Consider the following 22611-nt stretch of genomic DNA (forward strand, 5'->3'; position numbering starts at 1 on the left):
CAAACAAACCTACACTCCCAACCCTTAAATCAAGATCAACTTTTGAAACTGCCACCATTTCTCTGCCTTAACCTTAGGGATCTCAAAGGCACACTTTGTTTTCCAGCAGTGTCCTCCTGGCCCTTTCCATCTTCCCTCCAGCTTCCCTTCAAGAGACAAAGCCTTTCATTCTACAGTTAGAGTGAAAATGCAGATTCTCTGGAGAAATCATGCCAACTAAAAATCATTCACATGAAAATACAATCAGCCAACAAATAAGGTCTTGGAAATAACGTGTCCCAAATCTTTCTCAAGCCCCTCTCCTGTTCTCCTCAGCATTCCCATTGTGCTCTTGCCTTCCTTCAAGCCCTGTAGTGATCTCCTAACTGATCATTTGGACGGTAAAAGCTAAAGCTTATATTTAGGGATGCCTGGGTGGTTCAGTCAGTTGAGTGTCTGCCTTCAGCTCAGGTCATGATTCCAGGGTCCTAGAATCGAGTCCCACATCGGGCTCCCTGCTCAGCGGGGAGCCTGCTTCTCCCTCTGCCTGCCACTACCCCTGCTTGTGCTCTGTATCTCTCTCTCCTTCTGACAAATAAATACAATCTTTTAAAAAAAAAAAAAAAGCTAACATTTATTGGGGCACCTGGGTGGCTCAGTCGTTAAGCACCTGTCTTCAGCTGAGGTCATTATCCCAGGCTCTTGGGATCAATCCCCCCATTGGGCTCCTTGCTCAGCAGGGAGCCTGACGCTCCCCCTGCTTGTGTTCTCTCTCTCTCTCTCTGACAAATAAAATCTTTATTTAAAAAAAGCGCTGACATTTATTAAGTGTTTCCTGTGTGCTGGGCTCAGCAGGATCTTCTTGAATCTCAATGCTCAGCATTATCTCCTTGAATCCTCATCACATGCTACATTAATGCCATTATTGTCCTCATTTTACAGATAAGAAAACTGAGGTCTGCATAGGTTAAGTAACTTGCCCAGGCCCCACTGCTCGAAAGGAGGGGTTGCACTGGGAACTAGAACTCCTGTCTGCCAGATGCCAAAAGCAAAGCGCTTAGCCATTTCTGTACCACTGCCTCCCTGTAACTGGGCTCTCAGGCTTCCTCAGACTCAGTCCTCCTCCACCTCATCCAGACATGCGAGGGTTCCCTTAAAGCATGAATCTTGCTGATTCTGTGTGAAAATCCGCCAATGGCTTTCTACTGCTTCAAGGATACAATATGACTGGTCTGCTTTGCCAGAACGGAGGGGTTTTCTGGGATGCTGGCTTTTCATTACTAAAACTGGCAGAGTCCTGGAGGTGCCTGGCTGGCTCAGTGGGTAGAGCATTTGTCTCTTGATCTTGGGGTCCTGAGTTCAAGCCCCACAATGAGCTTAGAGATTAATTCTAAAGAATTTTTTGAAAAAAAGAAAAGAAAGAAACTGGGAATTTCCCAGGCAAAGTAAGACAGTTGGTCACCCTAGCAGGGCGTAGTATGGCATTCGATACCTTTCACACTCTGATCCCCATTTTCCCAGCAACACCTGCCCCCACTGCTCACCCTTTTCACTGTGCCCTCTCTACCTTTCCTGCAGCCCAATCACCCATCCCTAGACACTGTGTGTTCTCTTACACCTCCACACCTTTTTTTTTTAAGATTATTTATTTATTTTGAGAGAGAGCGAGCAGGAGGGAGGGGCAGAGGGAGAGAGAGAGAGAAAGTCTGAAGCAGACTCTGAGCTAAGCATGGAGCCAGATGCAGGGCTCGATCTCATGAGCCTGGACATCATGACCTGAGCCGAAACCAAAAATCCAACACTTAACAGATTGCGCCACCCAGGTACAGCAATTCCTCTATACCTTTTGGGCACACTGATCCCCACATCTCCCCTCTGCCTGACAAACTATGCTCACTCTTCATGGAAACCCAGCTCCCAGGTCACCTCTATGGGCTTTCTTGATTTCCTTGGAGAGAAGGAGCAACAGTTACATTGTAAGCCTGGTTGTTTTCTTTTCTTTTTTTTTTTTAAAGATTTTATTTATTTATTTGACAGAGAGAAATCACAAGTAGATGGAAAGGCAGGCAGAGAGAGAGAGGGAAGCAGGCTCCCTGCTGAGCAGAGAGCCTGATGCGGGGCTCGATCCCAGGACCCTGAGATCATGACCTGAGCCGAAGGCAGCGGCTTAACCACTGAGCCACCCAGGAGCCCCAATAAGCCTGGTTGTTTTCTTAATACATGAAACTTCTCTAGGGTTGCGACTAAGCTAAGCCAGTGCAGGCAGCTAGAGTGCAAAATTGTTTTGTTTTGTTTTTTTTAAGATTTTATTTATTTATTTATTTGAGGGAGAAAGAGAGCATGAGAGGGGAGAAGGTCAGAGGAGGAAGCAGACTCCCCACAGAGCTGGGAACCCAATTCGAGGCTCAATCCCAGGACTCCAGGATCATGACCTGAGCCAAATGCAGTATGGCTCAGCCAACTGAACCACCCAGGCAACCGTAGAGTACAAAGTTTAGGTAGGTGTTTTGCAGACACCTACCCTGTACTTGCATGACCCTGACAGTGAGGGCCCCCTTGTATTTTGCCCCCTAGATACCTTGATTGCCTCACCCTAGTCCCAGGCCTGGTCCTCCTGCCCTATCAGACTAAGGGATTTTTCAAGACAGACCCCAAGTTTTTACTCAGCTTTATAACCATAATGACTAGTCCAAAGCTAGGCACAGAGTAGAAATCTAGTTGAACCGATGACATTGGACTCTTCTCTGTTCCAGTAGGGGAAGGAAGGAAGGGAGCCAGACAGCTCTAGGCCCCGGTGAGGATGAGAGTAGAAGGCAAATTTGACGGACCTCTTGTTGGCCTGGGGATGAGGACAGTTTTGGCCTCTGGCAGATTGGGGGTCCTCCTGTTTCTCTGGTCATTCCCTCTCTGTTCCTTACACTGGGTATTTGGAGATACTCTCCAAGGTACCTTTTTTGGGGGGGGACTTATTCTCTCTTAATTCAATTTCTCCTCTAATGATCTTGTCCAATCCTGGAGCTTCAGCTAGCTAGTTGTTTGTAGATCACTTCTAAATTGACATCTCACGCATGACGCTAAGTAACAGAAGTCAGAGATAAAGGCAAATACTGTATGATCCCACTTAGATGTAGAATCTTAAAAAGCTGAACTCAAAAGAAACAAAGAGTGAAACTGTGGTTTCCAGGGACTGGCGGTGGGGGAAACGAGGAGCCATTGGTCAAAGCCTCTAAATTTCCAATTATAAGATGAATAAGTTCTTGGGGATCCAATGTACACCATGGTGACTATAGTTAACAACATCATATTATGCACTTGAAAGTTGCAGAAACACCTGGGTGGCTCAGTCATTAAGCATGTGCCTTCGGCTCAGGTCACGATCCCAGGGTCCTGGGATCTAGCCTGGCATTGGGCTCCCTGCTTGGCAGGAGGCCTGCTTCTCCCTCTTCCACCCACCCCCACCCCCACTTGTGTTCCCTCTCTTGCTGTGTATCTCTGACAAATAAATAAAATCTTTAAAAAAAAGAAAGGAAGTTGCTAAGAGAGTAGATCTTAAATGTTCCCACCCCAAAAAAAGGGATGGTAATTTGTGATGGGGTGGAGATATTAGCAATATATAAATATATAAATGTATCAAATCAGCATAGCCATAAGCCCTAAACCTATACCATATGTCAAGTGTACCTCAATAAAACAAAACAAAAATAAACACCTCTCTTCTAAGCCTTAGACCCATATTTCCAACTGCCTAGTGTGTATGGTAGTATCTAGCATCCATATTGCTCTTTTTTGCGGGGGGGATGGGCAGAGGGAGAGAATCTGAAGCAGGCTCCATGCCCAGTGTGGAGCCCAACATCTATCTCATGTCCCCGAGATCGTGACCTGAGCCGAAATCGAGTGGGATTCTTCACCAACTGAGCCACCCAGGCCCTGATACTGTTATTTCGGGTCCATTTTCCTGTGTGGCCTTTGCAATGGTTCTCTGAGAAAGCTGTGGCAAGGATATGATTTTTAAGGTGAGGCTCAAAAAGGCAGGACTGTCTAGGTCTGAGTGGTGGAGCTTTGAGTAGAAAGTCAAGTTTGGGTGTCCTCCAGCACAGAGGTGTCTCAGGAGAGTCTCAAACCCAACATAACCAAAACCTCCAGTTGTTACCAACCCCGTCCTATTCCTACTCTCCGGCAAAGAAACAAAAACAGAACCACCACTCTCCAAGCAGCAAGGCTAGAAACCTAGGATTCACGCTCACTTCCTCCCTCTCCCTCAAATCCTGCAGATTTAACTTTGAAATATCTGAATCCAGCCTCTCTTCCTACTTTATAACCATTGCATGCATGAAGGCCCACAGACTCTACCAGCTCCCATTCTTACCTGCCCCCACCTCCCATCCTTTATAGTGTTGTCGGGGTGGTCTCCTCCCTAAAGCAACAGATTGGATCCTGTCTCTCCCTGACTCCCTGACTTGAAAACCTCAGTCCCGCACTTCCCTTCCCTGTGGCTTTGATTGGGTGGGGCCCCCAACCCCTCCCACTTACCGAGGCCCAGGTCAAATGCCATCACCCTCAGTGAACTTACCGCACACACCTCCCCATAAACTGGAAACAGTTCCTCTGTTCTCCCACAGTACTGGATGTATTTATTTCACTCTGCCAGTCTTAGAACTGTGCACAGGTTCCCTTGAAGCCTGGGAGCTTGCTGGGGATAGGATCTGGGTCTAATTAATCTTTGTCTTCTCTGAAACATGTAATCTGAGGTCCTTGACATAGTAGGTCCTTAACGGAGAGCCGCTGAATTGATTTTTCCCCCCCATAAGTATCTGGAAACCCGTAATAAAGAGGACCGTATTCCTAGTGGATTCCTTCAGCAAGGCAAGCAAAAATGATTCCTAGACTGGGGCAGGACACCCCTACTTCTTCACCCCTTAAGAGCTTTGAAGCTGTCTGGCACTGGTCCCCTATATCCCTCGCTGCACCAGACGCTGCTCTCCCTCCCCCAGAGAAGGCAAAAGACAATTTTAACTCTTTATTTGAAACAAACAATTCCAGAGACAGAAGGTTAGTCGTGACAACAGCTTCTCACTACAACACAAGGGTGGGCATGGCTCACGGAAGGGACAGGCCAGGCGCCTCAGAACAATATATACAATTTAAACAGTGGCTAAACTGGTGACAGTTATAAAAACACAAAAAGGAGGCTGGGGAACAGCAAAGCCAACAGGGAAAGAACTGGGCACCCCCTTTGCTGGACACTAAAAGTTTTCTGGAACTACAAAGGCAAGGTGGGGAAGAGAGCTGTCGGCCGTGGGGGCGGGACCCCTGCCCACAGCTCCTCGCCTGTCCTTTGACCACAGATCCCATCCTGCACGACCTGGGGCCCCTACAGGCTTGGCCTGGCTCTTAGGATGGGGCAAGAACAAAGGCGGGGAACCCAGCCCCAGTCCCAGTCAGAAGGTAGTTTTTTGCCTTGGGAAACTCTGTCCATTGAACTAGAGGGAGGCAGTTCCAGAAGGGGGCTAAGCGTGTTGACACCGTGGCTCATGCCAACCTAAGACGGCAGAGAGAGACAAACACATAGACCAAGGGGACAGGAGTCGGCTCCCCATAGTTAGAGTCATTCTCTGCCTTTGAGGGAAAGAAAGCATTTGGAGGGTTTCAAACGTGCAGCACCAGGGGTCGGTGCTTGCAGGGGTGGGAATGGGGGATACAGTGGCAAGGGGGTTCCAACCACCAGTTATCTCACAGGAGGGGAAGAGCATCTAAGTTCCACGTCATAGGTAGGGGGTCCCCTCATTACTTTCAGATCTTTCATAGAAGACCCTCCAGCATGGTGCTGGGGAAGAGGAGAGAAGGGAGTGAGCACAGGGCAGAGAAGGCAGCTGGGTTTCTTTCCCTGGCCGAACCTAGGAACGGGGAGCTTTACCTACGCGGGATGGGTCAGGAAACCCAAAGCCAACAGGATCACCAGAGCTATCAACACTCCATCCAGAGTCTGGCCCCAGGAGAACAGGGTTTACTGTGAAGCGTAAAGACAGTGGCCTCGCTGGGTTTTGCCCATCACTGGGAGCCCAGCCCCTGGGGAGAAAGGACTGGGACCCTGGGGCTGTCAAGTGGTAATGGAAGGAGGTAAAAGCCAGGGGTTCCTAGGGAAGGCAGGGGACGGAGGAGGGCAGTCAAGGGCCCTTTCAAATGAGTAGCATTGGTTCCCGGGCCAGGCGCCCTGCGGGACACGACCCCAGGCCAGGTGTCGGTGTGAGAGACAGACACAGCTAGCACGCAGGCTCAGTCCAGGTCTTCCTCCCCAGGACGACCCAGCTCCTCATAAATCTCGCGCACAGCCAGAATACGATTGAGCATACTCTCCAACATGCTGCGGTCCATGGGGATGACGGAATACCAGAGAGGGGACTCCGCGATGCAGGACGCTCGGGTTGCAGGTAGAAGACATCGTTGCGAGTCCGGAGGCTTTCGGGACTGCAATGATGGGGAAGGGGAGTGGGAGGGGGGAAGGTGGCGGAGGGGCGGCGGGGGTGGGGGGGGAGGACAGAGATCAATGTGGGGCAAAGAAGACCCCTGGGGTCCCCATGCTAACGTCATTCCTGCATAGCCTCCAACTCACCATTTGGAGAGATAGAATTCGTAGAACTTGACCGGGCAGCGGAGGGGATTCATGCGGTTTTCACGCTGCTCTAAGATAGGGGCTTCGTCTTCTCTCTTCCGTTTCCCAGGCCCCGTGTCTGTGGAAGAGGCAAATGGCCCAGAGTGGTTAAAAGCACAGTGCTCATGAACCACCTTCCAAAAGCGCAGTCCAGGACACAGAAGGCCTCAGGATGCCAAGTGTAGTCTCAGAGGGAAATAAAGGCAGAAGGAGAGCTGGTGACAAGCAAATGTCCTGTGTGCATGTGTGTGGGGGGGTGTCGCTCTGCAGGCCTCCCTGGTTCTCACCGCCAAAACCTCTTTTTATGATCTCCCCCAAACATATTTCCTAAAGAAGTAATCTCAGAAGTGATGTGCACATGCTCCAAAACAGGCCTGACTCTGCAAGGCTGGGCTGGCCTTCCAGGACAGAGAAATGGCCACAGTCCCGGCCCCTGGGACATGAATCCAGGGGGAGGCTTGGGCCCAGGGCAGTGACCTCAGCAACTGCACGCAGAGGGGCCAGGACTCCAGGACCTAGAGCGGAAAGCAAGGTGTGGTTTCTGTCATGCCCACGAGCAAGGAGCCAGGGAGAGTCTCCCTTCCACAGGCATCAACTCTCCCCCACAGCCAAGCACACCCAATGGCTTCCTACCTGTCCGCCACCCCCTAAAAAAAGGAAACTGCCTGGAAATGAGATGAGTTAGGACACAGGCAGCGGGATGACCTCCCACGGATGCGAGAGCCACTGGCCAGATGTCCACACCTGCTTTGCCAGCACGGGCATGGGGGGGTGGGGAAGCAGAGGACAGGGCCGGGCCGGTGGTGAGGCAAGCAGAGGGGGTAAAGATAAGAGTGGGGGGCAGCCTCGTACCTCGCCCTTTTCTCTGGCGGACTGGGGCATAGTAGCGGATGCTCACCACCTTGGTGGTGCCCCGAGGGGTGGTACACTTGCGGGACTGCCGCACCACATTGGTGAAGGAGAGCTGCATGTGCTCCTCAGCTGTCTGTAGCCCAAAAAACTTCGTGTTGAAGAACATGAGAGTATTGAGGAGGACGAAGGGCGAGTAGACCCCCAGCTGCTTACACTCCCAGAGGTGCTCTTCCTCCACCCGGGAGAATACCGTATCTGCAACGGTTGGGAAGAAGATGCCAGTCAGAGGGGATCGCCCGCCCACACCCGACCACCTCTGATCCCCGGATGTCCTGCTCACAAGCATGTCTGGCACCGTCCCCGTTCAGGGAAGCACCCACCACAGATGAAGCCCTGGCACTCTGCCAGAGTAGACGGTGGGGCTGGGTTGGGTTTGGTTTTTAAGTAGGCTGTGCACCCAGCGTGGAGCCTAGCGTGGGGGGCTTGAACTCAAGACCCTGAGATAGGACCTGAGCTGAGATGAAGAGTCAGACAGTAGGGGGAGGTGGCTGGGTGGCTCAGTCAGTTAAGAATCAGATCACAATCCTGGGATCCTGGGAGCAGGGAGTCTGCTTCTCTGTCTCTCTCCCCTGCCCTTCTCCCCATTCTCTCCCCCTGCCCCCCCAAATAAACAAATAAAATCTTAAAAAAAAGTCAGACACCCAACCAACTGAGCCACCCAGGCACACCAAACCAGAATTTTTTTTTTATGGTTTCCACCTGCATTTGAAGCTTCTCTTGCCACCCTCAAGTTACAAGCAGGCAAATGTAAACCTCAGGGAGTCCCCCAGTGTCTTCTTTTCTTTCCGTACTTACCGACCAAACCCAGACCACCTTCCTCAGACCCAGAGACAGCTCGTCAGACCTAAGTCAGGTTCAAGGACGGGGACCCGGGACCCTAGCTCTGAACCATGAGGCCCCAGGTCTGTAACTCCTGCCCTCTGAGTCTTGGTGAAGAGCAGTAGACCAAAGTGCCCAGAACTCTTGGAATGGCGCATTGAAAGACTGGAGGAAAGGGCAGAGGGACTGCTAAGTCCCCGTCCCTTACTGTTGGGGAGGAGCGTGGGCTGCCAGGTACTCAGAGACTTGTTGAGTTCTTGAACGAAAGTCAGGTAGTAAAGGTCCGTGAAGATGTTCACCATTCGGTTATTTTCCAGCAAGTACTAAAGAAAGAAAACCAAACGCACATAAAAAAGCTAGACTCTGGGGCACCTGGGTGGCTCAGTCAGTGAAGCATCTGCCTTCACCTCAGATCATAATCCTAGGATCCTAGGATAGAACTCTGTATCGGGGGGTGGACAGGGGAAGTCCCTGCTCAGTGGGGAGTCTGCTTCTCCCTCTCCCTCTGCTGCTCCCCTTGCTTGTGCTCTCTCTCCCTCTGTCAAATAAATAAATAAAATCTTTTTTAAAAAGTGCTATATTTTAGGCTCTAAAGGAAAGACATGATGCCAAAGGCCCCAGGCTTGTTGACCTTGGTAATGAGGAGGCAGTGGGAAACAGCTGCTGGGTTATGTGACCCCAGGTGCTCTTCCCCAGGGATGCCCACCACTCCGAGGTGCTGGGACCTTGCTAGAAGAGGAGGGCGTTTTGGAAGAGATGTGTCATAGCTGGCTCCTCACCAACCCAGCCCCCCTCATCACATGACACATGGCCGACCTCTCCCTGTGGGAACTAACCACCCCCAACACTCAAGGAACCCAGGTCCACCCACCCTTCCCGTCTTAGAAGGGTCTGAGAATTGCTGAGGGGACCTGCTCAGGGTAGGAGACAGGGTGGGGCACAGTGAGCAGGACAGGACCATTTCTGGTGGGACCCTGCCTGCTCTGCCGAGGGTGATGGCCAGTGAGGCAGCGTGCAAGGGGTACCTGTTGGATGCCAAGACACAGATAGTAGATACTGTCGGGTTCGTATCGTTCACCGTTGGGTCGAGTGATTTCTCTCACAAACTGGGCCAGGCCGTAGTTGAGTTCGGCAGCAGAGCAAGCCAGAATATCCTCCTTGATGCGCATCGGTTTGGCTGCAGGGATGTGCAGTAGAGGTGGATGGGATTAAGAATACTCCATGCGGAGAATTTCATTTCACTCCATTGTTAATCCCTTCATCCCTCAGTCGCATCTAGCTCTAGCACAAACCCACCCATCACCAAAAAAAAAAAAAAAAAAAAGCCCTCAGCCTTGAAACCTAGGCAGCCCCTCCCCATCTTCACAGGATACACCTCGGTGATCACAGCCTTATCACTCCCAGACACCATCACATCCTTCACATCCTAAGCTAAATCACAGCCCTGGCCCTCTTCCTCCTCCTCTCCCTCTCCCTCTCCCCACTCTCCTCCTTAGAGGGTACCCTCCCTCCGTCCCAACCTACGGCCAAAACGCAGCTCATCCCCCTTGCTCGTTTCTCCATTGGCATATTTTGACTGCACCCAGCACTTCCAAGCATTGACACCATATGAATAGTTGAGCCCAGTACAGCTAGGCTGGCTGCTCATGGAGTCCCGGGAACAGCTCTCCGAAAGCACCAGCCGCTTTTGACCCTGGAAGGGGAGAGAAAGGAGAGGCATGGCTGGGGCAAGGCCAGGGGCACCACGGAAGCTAGGCGGGATAGTGCTGACTGCCGCAGAACCAGGGGACTGACATCAGAACACAGCAAGCGGCCAGAGCTCAGAGCCCCAGAAACAGCCCTGATGATCTCATGAACCCAGGACAGAGAAAGTTTGGTTGCGTCTCAGGACTCACCATGGGAGAGACAGGAGGGCAGGGAAGTCAAACTGCTGGAAGCCAAGGCTGCTGGCTTGGTTATAAGACACTCCCCCGAGTCCCTTGGGCCCCCTCCCTCTGCTGTGGGTTCAGCACCCTAGCCCTCACCTTCCTCATGGTGCGGGGAAGGTCTTGTTCAGTAGACACGTCCTCGGGGCCTACCAGGCCGCAATCAAAAAGGAAGTCTACACTGGGGTTAATGTCCAAAGGATCTGTTAAGAGCAGAAAGGAAGAAGAAACCAATGTTTTCAGATCTCAACCGGGTAACGCTCCTACCCTACCCCTCCTACTTGGCCACATGCATAGGAGGTGAGCCTCCCACATGGCTTCAACATACGCAGTAGGAACCAGCAAAGCTGTACCGAGAACACACTCAGAGGCACACCGACACCAAAGCTCCCAACGATGTGAATGCTTATAAAACTATGGAACCATGTACTTAAACGCGGGTAAGATGGTAAATCTCAGGTCATGCTTTTTTGCCATGATTGGAAAAAACAAACAAGACACAACCATAAAATAGTGCGCCTATCCTGGGATCTCTGGCACTGGTCCCTGTGTGAGCCTTCTGTCATAGGGTCCCAAGGAGCACTGCTTAGGGTCATGCTCAGGCCACGAGGGTCACTCCTCGCCTGATGGCACGAAGGGTCCTCCTGGACTCCCTGGACACACTTTGCATCCTACTCACTCTTGGGGAAGTCAGCCTCCAAATCTTGCCCAGGCTCATCTAGGACATTGGCCATCTTCACAGCCATGGCCAGTACATCATCTCGAGCTGGCCCAAACAGGTCGCAGTCTTCCAGAAGCCCCTCTGCACTCTGGTTGCTCACAAGATCTGGGAGGCAGAAAAGGTAACCAACACTTCTGCCTAGGGCCTGACCCCAACTACTCCCCAGTCCTGCCAAGGCACCAAGATCACCACGCTCCACCCCCCAGGGCCAAGACAGGTGGGTTGCACCCTGTGTCCCACATCACTGTCTGTGGCATACCACAAAGGTCAGATGAGGCCTTGTCTAACTCCTCAGCCTCGGCAATCATTTCGGCCATAGCCAGGATGTCAGCTTCCAAGGGGTTGGAAGGGATCTTCACCTTCAGCTCCTCGATGGTCTCCACAATCTTGTCTGTGCTCTCCAAGGTGGTGGGCAGGAACATGGGCACAGGCACCTGGAGGCACAAGTCCCAACTAGACACCAAGAAGTGGAGCGGCCCGGGTGAGGGACAGCTGGTGAGGGGGAGGGTGGGTCTCAGTCCTGAGAGGGTAGAGGAGGCCGCAGTAGGAAGGGCCGTGAAACTCACCGGGATGGGCATGGAGAAAGGCACCGGGACTTTCTGGCAATACAGATGCATAGGCACTGGCACAAAGATGGGCACTGGGATGGGTAGCACAATAACCTGTGGCTTCCACTCTTCTGCCGGTAAGAAAGGGGTCTTCTCAGAGCCCCCACTCTGAGATTGGTCATGTCTGGCCTGGGGTCGGACGCTTGCTCATCACCCCCAAAGGCTTTGATGCATGCTTGGTGTCACAAACCCATGCCTGCACCAAAGGCTGAGAGACAATTCTCCAGTTCCACGACAAACATGCCCATGCTACATAAGCCGCCTCAAAACCCCCTGGTCCAGCTCCAGAGCGCATTGCTAGAGGCCTGGACTAGGAAACATAGCCCCGGATATCTAGGTACCCCAGCTCACCTGTTTGACTTCCTTTGGACTTCATCTCCACCTTGCAGGAGACCCCCCGATTCTGCATCAGTGGTTTACACATGGCAGCTTTGTTTTTGCGGGGTGTTGCTGGGGGCGGTGGGGGTGGAGGAGGGGTGGAAGCAGTGGGAGCCGATCGGGTCTTTGCAGGGATCTGCAGAGACAAAGGAACGTTCGTGCCGCCAACATACCAGAGCCCCCATTCTGAGACCATCCACCCCTCTGGCTTCGGCCCTGACCTTTCCCAGATTCCCATTTTCCTCTGGGGTCTTCACTGTATTGCTGTTCTCCACTTTGGTTTGAGACGGTGTCTGGGGCTTTGACTCAGGAGACTGACCTAGAGATCAAACAAATGAATGCTCTCATCTGAGGAACTGCTCTCTGTTTTCTCCTCGTCCCTGTCCCAGGAGAGCTCCGTTAAGAGGGGTGCTAAATGCAAATGGCCTATTTAGACTATCCTCTCCTCGCCACCTCAGATCTCGTCTTCTCTAGGCCCCAGTGACTGGGGCCAAGAAGACTTTGCTCTCAGCTGCCAAGAAGATCAAAAAATAGTTTCCCCAAGAACCCACACTTTGAGACCTTCCATGCAAATGGCCCTCAGAAGCCTGGGACCCCTGCAACAGTGGAGGGGCTGAGGGGACATTCTAGAAACAGCAGTCTTCAGTCTCACTAAAGGCAGAGCTTACGCAGACAACCCCTCTTCTCAGAAAACTAACCACAGCCCCCACAGCCCCCCACTAAGCCTGCCCCACTTGGGAAGGTGCTCCTTCGCTAAAAATACATCCTCCATAGAATCGCAGAGGACTCAAACTCGGAGAACCTTTAAACAAGGCTCCCCCTAGTCCTTGCACGGGCCTGGAAGCTGCAGGGGAACACGGCGCCAGAAGCTCTGGCCTAGGTGGAGGTGAAAACCAGAGCGCGAGAAGGGAGACACTGGGCCTGGGGTTAGAAGAGTCTGGGCAGGTTCTCATGGAGTGGGCACCCACCCCCCACTGCCCCGCCTGGGACTTACTGTTCAGGAGGCTCTCAGGCCCACTCTGGGTGTCCAGATTGGGTTGGTTCTGCTGACTGTAAAAACGCAGCAGACACTGTTGGTTGCAGAAATGGCGGATCTGCCCACGCCAGTGAATGGTCTCCAGCAGCTTCCCCTGACGCTTACAGGCGTGGCACCGGGCAGCCTGAGGGGGTCGACCAGAGGAGGGTCAGCCCCACCTCCCTAAAACAGTGCTGGGCCCTCTGCCCTGGGGACAAGCCCTGGGCTCTATTCCACTGGGAGCCTGGGCCAGCCAGAGCCCCCTCCCCAGACATCGGCCACAGCCTCGCAGTCAGTGCAGCAGCACCCCCAACACGGTGCCCCCACAACGTGCCATGCTGTGCCCCTCACCTTACAGTACCACAGCAAGTACTTGCTCTTGCAGTCCTCGCTACAGAAGTCCCAGGTGCTGCCGTCCAGCTGCTCGGTGACCCCACGCTGGCAGGTCTGGGAGCAGTAAGTACAAGTGATACAGCACAGCCCCAGCTTCTTCGTGAAGTCCTGTTTGTACAGCAGCACGCAGCCTGGGGAGAGGGCAAGAGGGAAGAGTCTGGAGACACAGAGATGGACACGGGGGCTTGCGAGCGCCGATCTCTTCGAGGGCGTCCGAGTAAAAGCCCCAACAGCTTCTGGGGCCCGAAGCCTCCGGAGGAGCCCAAGGCTCTCGCCCCACAGCCCTCCGGCCTTCCCTGCCGGCCTCTAGGGCGGTGAGGTACAGGCCTCCTGCCCCTCGGCTGCCTCCTTACCTTCACTGCAGAAGCTTTTCTCCACCCCACTGAATCGAAGCTTCTCGTGCAGGAGCTTCTCCTGCCGGCAGTGCTCGCACTGGGATACCACCCCCCGAAGCCGCTTGAAGTCCTCGCAGCAGTCCCGGCAGCAGAACTGGAATACCTGGTCCTGAGATGAGGGCACAGGGTGGGAGGACAGAGCTGTGATATCCAGCGGTGGCCACAGCCCAGCGACCAGAGCCCCTCAGGCAGACTTCTGTCCGTCCGCTGTCTGCTCGGTTGTGCAGCAGGACAGTGGTGGGGGCGGGGGTCTTACCTGCCAATCCAAGACCTCAGGCTTGCCACTGAAGAGGCTGTGGCAGTAGTGACAGCTCAGGTGAATGCCCCCCTCAGGGCTTGTGCGCTGGAGGGAAGGAAGACAAGTAAGGGAGGTGTGTGGTGTTGGCAGCTGCGGGGGGGGGGGGTTGGGGGGGGTCGGGCTTGCTCTTGGCTCGGGCCCAGGGCCTACCTACCCCCAACTCTCATACCCTTTCTCTGTCACCACACCCTTCGTTAATTCCTGGTCCAGGGTTGGGAGTACCTGGAACTTGGTCCAGCAGCTCGGGCTGCAGAATTGGTAGACTGTGCGATCAACCTTGTTGTAGTAACAGGGGTCAGAGAGGCTGCGGCGGCAGAAGCTGCAGGGTCGGGGAGGGCCTGGGGCACAGAGAGAAAGGGAGAGAGAAAGAGACAGAGAGACAGAGAGAGACAAAGAATACGCGCAAGAGAGAGACAGAGAGAGCACACAGAAGGTGTAAGGCAGTGCAGAGGCGGAACAGGAAACCCACGGGAAGATGGGAAGACGTGGCCGGGGCTGAGGTCGGGCGGCAGGGGTTACTTTGGAAGAGGGGAGTACGGGAGGTAGAAGGAAGGCCAGCAGGGGTCTCAGAGAAGAGGGCTTTGCACCTACCAGTGAGCCCTGCCTGCTTCACTTTGTAAGAGGTGGTACAGCACAGGGAACAGAACAAGCTGGTCTTGCCATTACGATCCACATGTGATAGCATCTCAAAGTTCTTACACAGGGTCTTGCACCAGACACAGGGGTACACACGTGTGTTTTTCTGTGAGGATGGGGAAGGAGAGGCTGAGGCTGGATTTGTCCCTTCACTTTTATTTGTTAAATTGTTTAAAACATGAAAGATTTCAGGCATACAAAAAAAGTAGAGATGGTGATATTAACAAAGACCTGTGTATCCACCAGCCAGCTTCAAAAATAAAACATAACAGATACAATTGAAACCCCCTTTATTTGTTTTATTCCTCCCGACCCTCGACCCCATCAGGCACCTTTATTCATCACCCGGGCACCGCACCCCCTTCCACAGCCCTCTAATGCACTACTCCCTCGGCCCCACCTTCTTGTATGCCCCCAAGCAGGTTGTGTTGCAGAACCGCTTTTGTTGGCCCTCGTGGAAGAGGAGCTCAGGGCCAGGGCTCCCGGTCTTGGTGTAGATGTAAGCCCCGCACTGGTCGCAACAGTTGGTTTTCAGTCCCTTGTTGGCCCGGAATTTGGAGAAGCATGAATCGCTGCAGAGCCGGTGTACCACGCTGCCATTGCTGACCTCGTGCAGGACCTGCCGTGTATACACACGCACACCATGAGCAGAGGCCTGGGCACCACCACCCACCCTGGAGCAAGGACGGCCCACCCCGCCTCACCCTAGACCTTCACAGCAGACAGTGGGCCCAGGGACCCCCCAACCTGCACATCGGGCTGCCGACTTGATGGTGAGGTCCTGGGAGGCAAGGAAGGCCGGCTGCGTACATCCTGGAGAAGCTCTATCCTTGAATACGCTCCCTCACGGTGGCTGCCTCTCCCCCACCACACACTCCCCTCTTCCACAGGGCCTGGCCCCTGCAGCCCCAGGAGTGCAGGGGCAGTTCAGGGCCAGCCAGGCTCTGCAAATCCGGCCCCCATCGAGCTTCCTCACCTCTCCGGTCTTCTGGCATATGCTGCAGCGAGTGGCATCGGCGGGATCCCCGGACTGGGGGATTGGGCGCTGCTGCTGGGCCTCATACAGGGACAGACAGACGGATGTGCAAAACTCGTGGAAGGAGCCTCCTGAACCAGTCTGGGCCACAACCGAGTCCTTGGTGTTCCAGATCTCCCTGGAGGGGGTAGGGGTGGGGGGTGAAACAGGTTCAGATATTCACTCAGCACTACCCTCTCCTTTCACCAGCTCCCACCGCCCCCCATCCTCGGGGACCGGGGACCGGTGACCACGGGCCCCCTGACTACTCTTACTCTACTCAGGCCCCCTCCCTCACCTTCCTGGCTCCCAGTTCTGCTCCACTAGGTGCTTGCCAAGACGGTTTCTGTCTCAGCCATTATTCCCAGCCTGCTCCCTGCCCTCCCCGCACCTGGAGACCTTCACGTACTTCTTGCAAAAGGTACAGGTCTTTTTGCCCGAAGGCTTCTTAGAGAAAGTGGTGAGACAGGATGAAGAGCAGAAGAGCTGGGGCAGCCCCTTGCGCTGGTAGGCAGTCTGCCCCTTCTGCAGTGGCGTCCGGCAATGCGCACAGGTCATCTTGGTGCCCACTGCGGAGCGCCCAGCCCTTTGGGCCACACTCGAGCGGAGGGACATGCGAGGGGACCGCCGGGGCCGGAATGGCACAAAGTCCTCATCGTTGGGGTCATCTACCATGGCATCAGAATCCTCATCTGACACTGGAACTGAGGAAGTGGGGAAAGGGGCAGTGAACAGAGGCAACTGGACCGGACCAGGTCTCCAGCCATCCTCTGAACCCATCAGGTAGCTCAGCAAATACTGGATCCCCTGGTGTGACGGCGGGGGGTGGGGGGGTGGGGGGGTGGGGGGGTGGGGGAGGATCCCCATCCCCCTGGTTCCTGCCTTTCCACCCCCACCCCTAGTATACTGGTATCTTAAGCCACTGGTGTCACTCTCCCTCAGTCACTCCATAATCGCCTAGAGAGGGCACGGGAGGGCTCCAAGTGAGAAGACTCAGGACAGGGATGGCACAGCTGAAATAGGAAACTCCATTCTCATTGCTGTTGTTTTCAATTTCCCCCACTGCCCCTGGTTCCCATGCCAACCCACAGCAGAAACAGGCACTTCACACTCTGCAGGGTGCAGGAGATCCGTGGCCAGCCACATCCCACTCGGTCACACTTCCTCAAGTCCTACTCACTGCTCTCAGTGGAATCCACAACCTCAGGTTTCGGAGGCTCCACTCTTCTAACGCGCTCGCTTCTCTTCTGTACCTTGGAAACAGCGGAGGGAGGAAAGCTGACACCAGGGGCAGGCTAAAGGGCCTGCTGCACTAGTGCAGGGTGGGGGGGGTACAGAGGTGGGAGGGGGAAGGGAGAGTAGGGACCCTTGGCCCAGCCCTTAGGAGGAGGGAAGAAAAGGGGGCTGGACTTTCTCCTTCAGAAGCAGGAGACACAAGAGCTCCCGCCCTCCTCCTAACTCTCCTCACACACACCCTCCACAGAACAACATCTGGGAGGGAAAATGAAGGGTCTGTCCTTCCCAGAGCTACAGGGGGAACCAGACTCCTTCCAATCCCCTCCCTCCCCCTCACCCGCTCAGGCGGCTTCTCACTCGCCTTCCCAGTCAGGCCATCTCCTGCAAAGGAAGCAGAAAACAGCCTAAATCTTGAGCCTGCCCTCACCGCCCCCTCCCTGGCCCAACCTCTACTTCCATTCCTGGGGAAGGGCTTACTCAAAACTGAAAGGGAAAACTCAAGTGCTTGTGGCTTCTTGGGGCCCCTGAGGGTTACCTTGAGCTCTGCACTAAGGGGAGCAGCTATTCTCCATTAAAAAAAAGAAATCCTAGCCTTCCCACCCTCCTGTTCCAATCATTGAGAGTTAAGGAAATGCAAGTAACACATGCCTTCCATCAGAGGACTTCTAGCTCACATACAAAACCAAATGCAAAGGTAGCAAGGGGAAAAGGAAGCATTGACGTATGGATAGGTTCCCCTGGACTCAGGTGGTTCTGTAAGCCCCAAGCCACTGGTCACAAGCTGGGAGAGGCAGAACAGGGGAGAAAAGAGAGCCCCTCAAGCCCGGGCTGTGCCTCCCCCATCAGAGGCACAATTCCAGGCCCTGTGTTTCTACCATTCCCCCTAAATCGCTATATTGTTGGTGGCTCCAGGATCCAGTTATCATTCATCAAACCCAGAAACCCCACTCTCTTCTGGAACAAAATAGCTGGAAAGACCTTAGCACCAAGAATCCTGGCATCCTCTCCAAATTCTGAAGGAAGGATGCTGGCACCAACAGCCCACTGGGGTTAAAAAAAGGCTGGGGGAACCTCTCCCAACAAATCCACTCTTCCCAACCCACCCCCTGAAACCTCACCCCTATTCCTCTCCCACAGCCACTGAGCTGCCTCTCCACCCTTACCTTCCTTCATCTTTGCCACACCCCCCAAATCCTCCCTTCCAAATTCCCAACTCTTTCTCTATATATCCTCCTCCCCTACGTCTTATCCAAACACACAACCATCCCTCCTTACCCCATCCCTCTCACCATCCTGGATTCTCCAGCTGATTAGACAACCTACCTGGCAAGGAAGGGTGTGCAGGAGGGCTAGGGCCCCCAGGTTTGGTTTGAGAACTGTTGATTCCATCCCCCAGAGTCTCTCCCACTGAAGGGCTGGGGGGACCATTTGGGCTCTGTGGCTGCCCTTGGGGAAGCTCCTCCTCCTGCCCAGGGGAGCCCCTTCTCCCTGTAGCTATGTTGGTGGTCTCCTCCTCTTCAACATGGGGGGACTGCAGTGTTATCGGCGAATCTGGAGCCAATGGCTCTAGTAGCCCCTCTGGTGAAGAGGGATTTGCCCCAGACCCCGCCTCAGGTGGTACCACCTCAGCGGTCTGGCCCCCTGGTCCAGGCTCTAGGGTCTGATCTCCTGCATCCCATGCAAGGGTCCCCTCAGGACCATGGTCCACCTCTGGGGGAGAGGGGGCTTTATAGAGCAGCCCCCCCAGCCCCAGCAGCTCAGTGGCTCCATCCAGGACTCCAGGGTCTTTTTCCAGGCCAGCAGGGGTATCAAGCAGGTCCAGGGCTCCTGAGGATGGAGAAGGGCCAGGGGGTGCCCATCCTCGAGTTGGGGCAGTCTGGGATTCCAGTAGGTCCTCTCCAAATTCCATGTCTACTGGAAGGTCTCCAGCCAGGGGCTTCTCTGGCAGGGTCAATGGGTCAAACGGGCTGGGGAAATCACTGGGGTCCATGAGGATGACTGGATATGGGCTGTAGATTAGGGGTAGAAGAGGGGGCAGAAGAGGTGGTCTTCGCCAGAATGCCTTCTTATATAGGTTCTGGGACACACCCCATCATCCACTTGGATTTCTCTTGAACAGCCCCCACCACAACCGACAAGCATTTCCACAGGCTTTAGTCCGAATGACCACTCCCCCCGCCAATACAGCGCCCCCTGTGGGGAGAGGCGTTCCCCGCCCTGGCCCTGTGCCCACACTCGCCGGGCAGTCCGTCGTTCCACCCTCCCGCCTGCCCCCGCCACCCCATCTGCAACTCCAAGTTCCCCTCCCCCCTTACCTTTCACTCCCCCCCGGAGAACTCGGGCTGAACGCCCCCTTAGAGTCTCCTAGGACCGCAGCCACCGAGAGCCTTTCCCACCCCCGCGGTCTCAGTTCCTATCTCCTCCCCTCTCTCCTGGAGCCCCCCAGCTCCCCAGTCTTACCCACCCTGTCTAGCCCCACCCCCCCTCCCCGCGTAGCAAGGTCCTCCCTCAGCCCTTCCTTCGCCCCCACAAACTGCCCTTCTTAACCCCTCCCCCCCAGTTACCTTTCAGGGTCGCCCACTTCCTCAGCCCCGACCCCATTTCTATTGCTCCCCTAGTCCTCCCTCTCCAGTTGCCCACCCCCCACCTCAGGCATTTACAGGAAGACATTTTGGAGCTACGATCTCTCCTTAGAGCCCCCCCCCCGCCTCCTGGCTACTGCGAGATCCCGCCTGCAGGTTCGGTTCGGCTTGATGAGGCCCGACCCCTACCTGCGGCAGGGTTAGTGTAACGGCTACAAGCCTAGAACTGCAGACGCCGACGGCCCCGCGCTCGTTCTCCACCTCCCTCCCTAGCAGCCGGGACAGGGGTCGCGGCCCCTTTAAATGGCAGCGCCGTTCACAGCGCCCAGCGCTCTGCACCAGGCGGGCGGGCGGCGCCAGCAACCAACCCCATTGGCTGGCTCTTGGAGGGGGCTCGCGAGACAGCGCCGGCCCCCGGCGCGAGACTCCCAGCCCAGTGGCCGCCTGGAAATTGCGGAGTGGAGCCTAGTCGCTGGAGATGGAGCTTGAGCCCCCGCCTGGGGCCCCGTTAGTTGAGGAGGAAAAGATAGCCTCTGGAGCTTTGAAGCCGGCCCTCGGAAAAGGCGGCACCCCCTCTCCATGGAATGGCCGAGTACACTAACCCACAAAAAATAGATCTACGCACCTGCTTCTCTTACCTGGCTCAAGAGTCTTCTCCCCCTTCCCAACCTCCCCCCGTCACACCCGTGCCCGCCCTACCTCCTGGAGCCCACTCTACCCGTGATCCCCTCCTCTCATTCAAATGGTTCCCGGTCCCCTCCCCCTCCCCGTGTCTCTCTTCGCTTCCCACTCGTGTTCAGCCCCCCAGCGTCCGCCCCCCCCCAACAGTCCCTACCTACGCCATGCAGCAGGCGCTTGCCAAGATTACCCTCCCCCCAACCCCACCTCTCCGGGGCCCGCCCCCTGGGCGACTGCTGGGGTAATGAGTGACAGCGGAGTGGCGGGGGGGGGGGGGAGGAGGCAGGGACCCAGCCCTCACGTGCCCCTCCTTCCCTTGTCTGCAGCCTTGGGCTCCCCTAACCATTCTGAATGTCATAGTTGTGGGGTGTCTTAAGCCTGGTCTCCAGCCACCTGGGGCGGGTTAAATGGCTCTGGCTCAGTGACAACGCCTATGCAGTAACCGTTACTGCCTGATGACCCCAAAACCAGGCCCTGCAAAGGCACTCCCCCACTCCCTCAACGGTCTTAGGGTAAGTTCTGGGATCTTCTCCCTGAGTCTTCCAGCAGGAGCTCCCTGCATTATCTCTCCAGTAGTTTTCCTCACCGAGGCCAACAGCTCCGTTTCCTCCTTTCTCTCTCTGTGCCTCTCTCTTCCTCCCTCCCTCCCTTTTTCTGTCCTTGTCTCTTTCCTCTTCTCTCTCTCTCTCTCTCTCTCTCTCTCTCTGGCGCGCACTCTCTCCCTCCCTCTCTCTCTCTCTCCCTCTCTGCTAGTCTCTTTTTGTCTCAGTCTCTGTCTCTGTCTCTGCCTCTCGTATGCAAGCACGCACGCGCGCACACACACGCCCCCACTACCACCCGCACCCCCTCCTTCCCGCTCCCGGATGGTCCTTAGCATGTGGGTGTGGCTGAGGTTGAAGCTTGAGAAGTGGGCTAGGGGGAGGGGGCACAGCGTTAGGCCTACCGGTTAAAATATATATATATATGTGTGCCAGGATCCTTGCTCAGTCCCCATTATAGTTAGAGCACTTTGCAGTCCCCGCCCCCTACTTTCCTCCTCCAAACCCCGAGGGCTGGAGAGCTTTTAGTGTCTGAGATCCCAGTGGAGGCTCGGGCCGGAGGGGAGTCCTGCCACTGATTTAGGAACGTGTAGATTCGGTGTCCAATGCCTGCTATAGCTTGCCTCTTTGCTCTGGGCCTTCCTTCCCACACTAAGCCTCTCCTGGCCTTCTGGTCCTAGGGAGTTTTAGCCTCCCTCCTCTCACTCACTTTTCCCAGAAACCTTAATCCTTCCTGGCTCCCCACATGGCCTTGAGATTATCTTTGCTCTCTCTGGTACACAGAGATAAAAGGAAGACTTTCCCCCCTCAGGTTTCCCAAACCCAGCTTCCTTTCGGTCTTAACCAGTATTCTGTGTACCTATTCCCCACCTTCTGCTTACTTCCATGTCCCTGTACCTCCCTTTGCATTTTCAATTTGTTCCATCCTTGTTAGTCCACCTGCCTGCCCTTCTCAACTCATGCTTGGATCCTTGGCTCGCCTGGTTGCAGAGAATGCCTGGTTTCAAGCTGAAGGAAGACAGTCTAAGGAGGGATTAATGGTGTATTACTAATTCAGAGGCAGCATGGTGGCATGGAAGTGAGTGGGCTCTGGAGACAGGTGGGGGTTCTAATCTCAGCTCTGCTCACTTTTTAGCCATTTGACTTTGGACAAGTCACTTGTCAAGTCACCGGATTTTAGTTTTCTCTTCAGCACAGATTAGAAAGCCATCTAAGGGCGCCTGGGTGGCTCAGTGGGTTAAGCCGCTGCCTTCTGCTCAGGTCATGATCTCAAGGTCCTGGGATCGAGCCCCGCCTCAGGCTCTCTGCTCAGCGGGAGGCCTGCTTCCCTTCCTTTCTTTCTGCCTGTCTCTCTGCCTACTTGTGATCTCTCTCTGTCAAATAAATAAATAAAATCTTAAAAAAAAAAAAGAAAGCCATCTAAATGTCCAATAACGGGATTGGTTAAGTCGGTTTTGTCTATATTCATTCAATGGATGTACTCATTAAAATGTGGTTACATTAGAAAAAAAGAACCAACGACAGCACAACACAGATAATTTTCAGTGCAGTGGACGCATGTCACACATTATCAAAACTCACAGAACATATGATGCCAAAAGCAAATTCTTATGTAAACCATGGGCTTTGAGTGATAACAATGTGTCATCAATTGTAACAAATAAGGGATGTTGATCCAGGGAGTGCCAGGAAGGTACACAGAGACTATATGGGAAGTGTCTGCACTTTCAGCTCACTTGTGCCGCAAACCTAAAACTGTTCTAAAAATACACTTTAGTCTATTAAAAGAATAAATGACACACAAAAATGTTCCTGTTATGTTGTTTTTTATTT

General features: G+C 54.3%; 1 protein-coding gene across 1 annotated transcript; it reads right to left on the reverse strand.

Moving 5' to 3' along the window:
- Positions 1-4982: 4982 nt before the first annotated feature.
- Positions 4983-20146, reverse strand: ZMYM3 (zinc finger MYM-type containing 3). The gene is given in 26 exon segments (XM_004777226.3): positions 4983-6392; positions 6395-6444; positions 6590-6707; positions 7481-7735; positions 8568-8682; positions 9385-9536; positions 9884-10052; positions 10384-10487; positions 10964-11110; positions 11265-11439; positions 11572-11684; positions 11965-12127; positions 12213-12310; positions 12986-13151; positions 13358-13530; positions 13753-13903; positions 14051-14137; positions 14315-14430; positions 14684-14834; positions 15129-15347; positions 15705-15882; positions 16153-16447; positions 16924-16990; positions 17317-17360; positions 18303-18988; positions 19751-20146. Coding segments are annotated over 25 exon segments (4113 nt in total). The 5' UTR covers positions 18970-18988; positions 19751-20146; the 3' UTR covers positions 4983-6252.
- Between the last annotated feature and the right edge of the window lie 2465 nt (positions 20147-22611).

The sequence above is a fragment of the Mustela putorius genome, unplaced genomic scaffold, assembly GCF_011764305.1.
Source record: "Mustela putorius furo isolate JIRA1106 unplaced genomic scaffold, ASM1176430v1.1 tig00537297_pilon_pilon_pilon, whole genome shotgun sequence".
Classification (NCBI taxonomy): domain Eukaryota; kingdom Metazoa; phylum Chordata; class Mammalia; order Carnivora; family Mustelidae; genus Mustela; species Mustela putorius.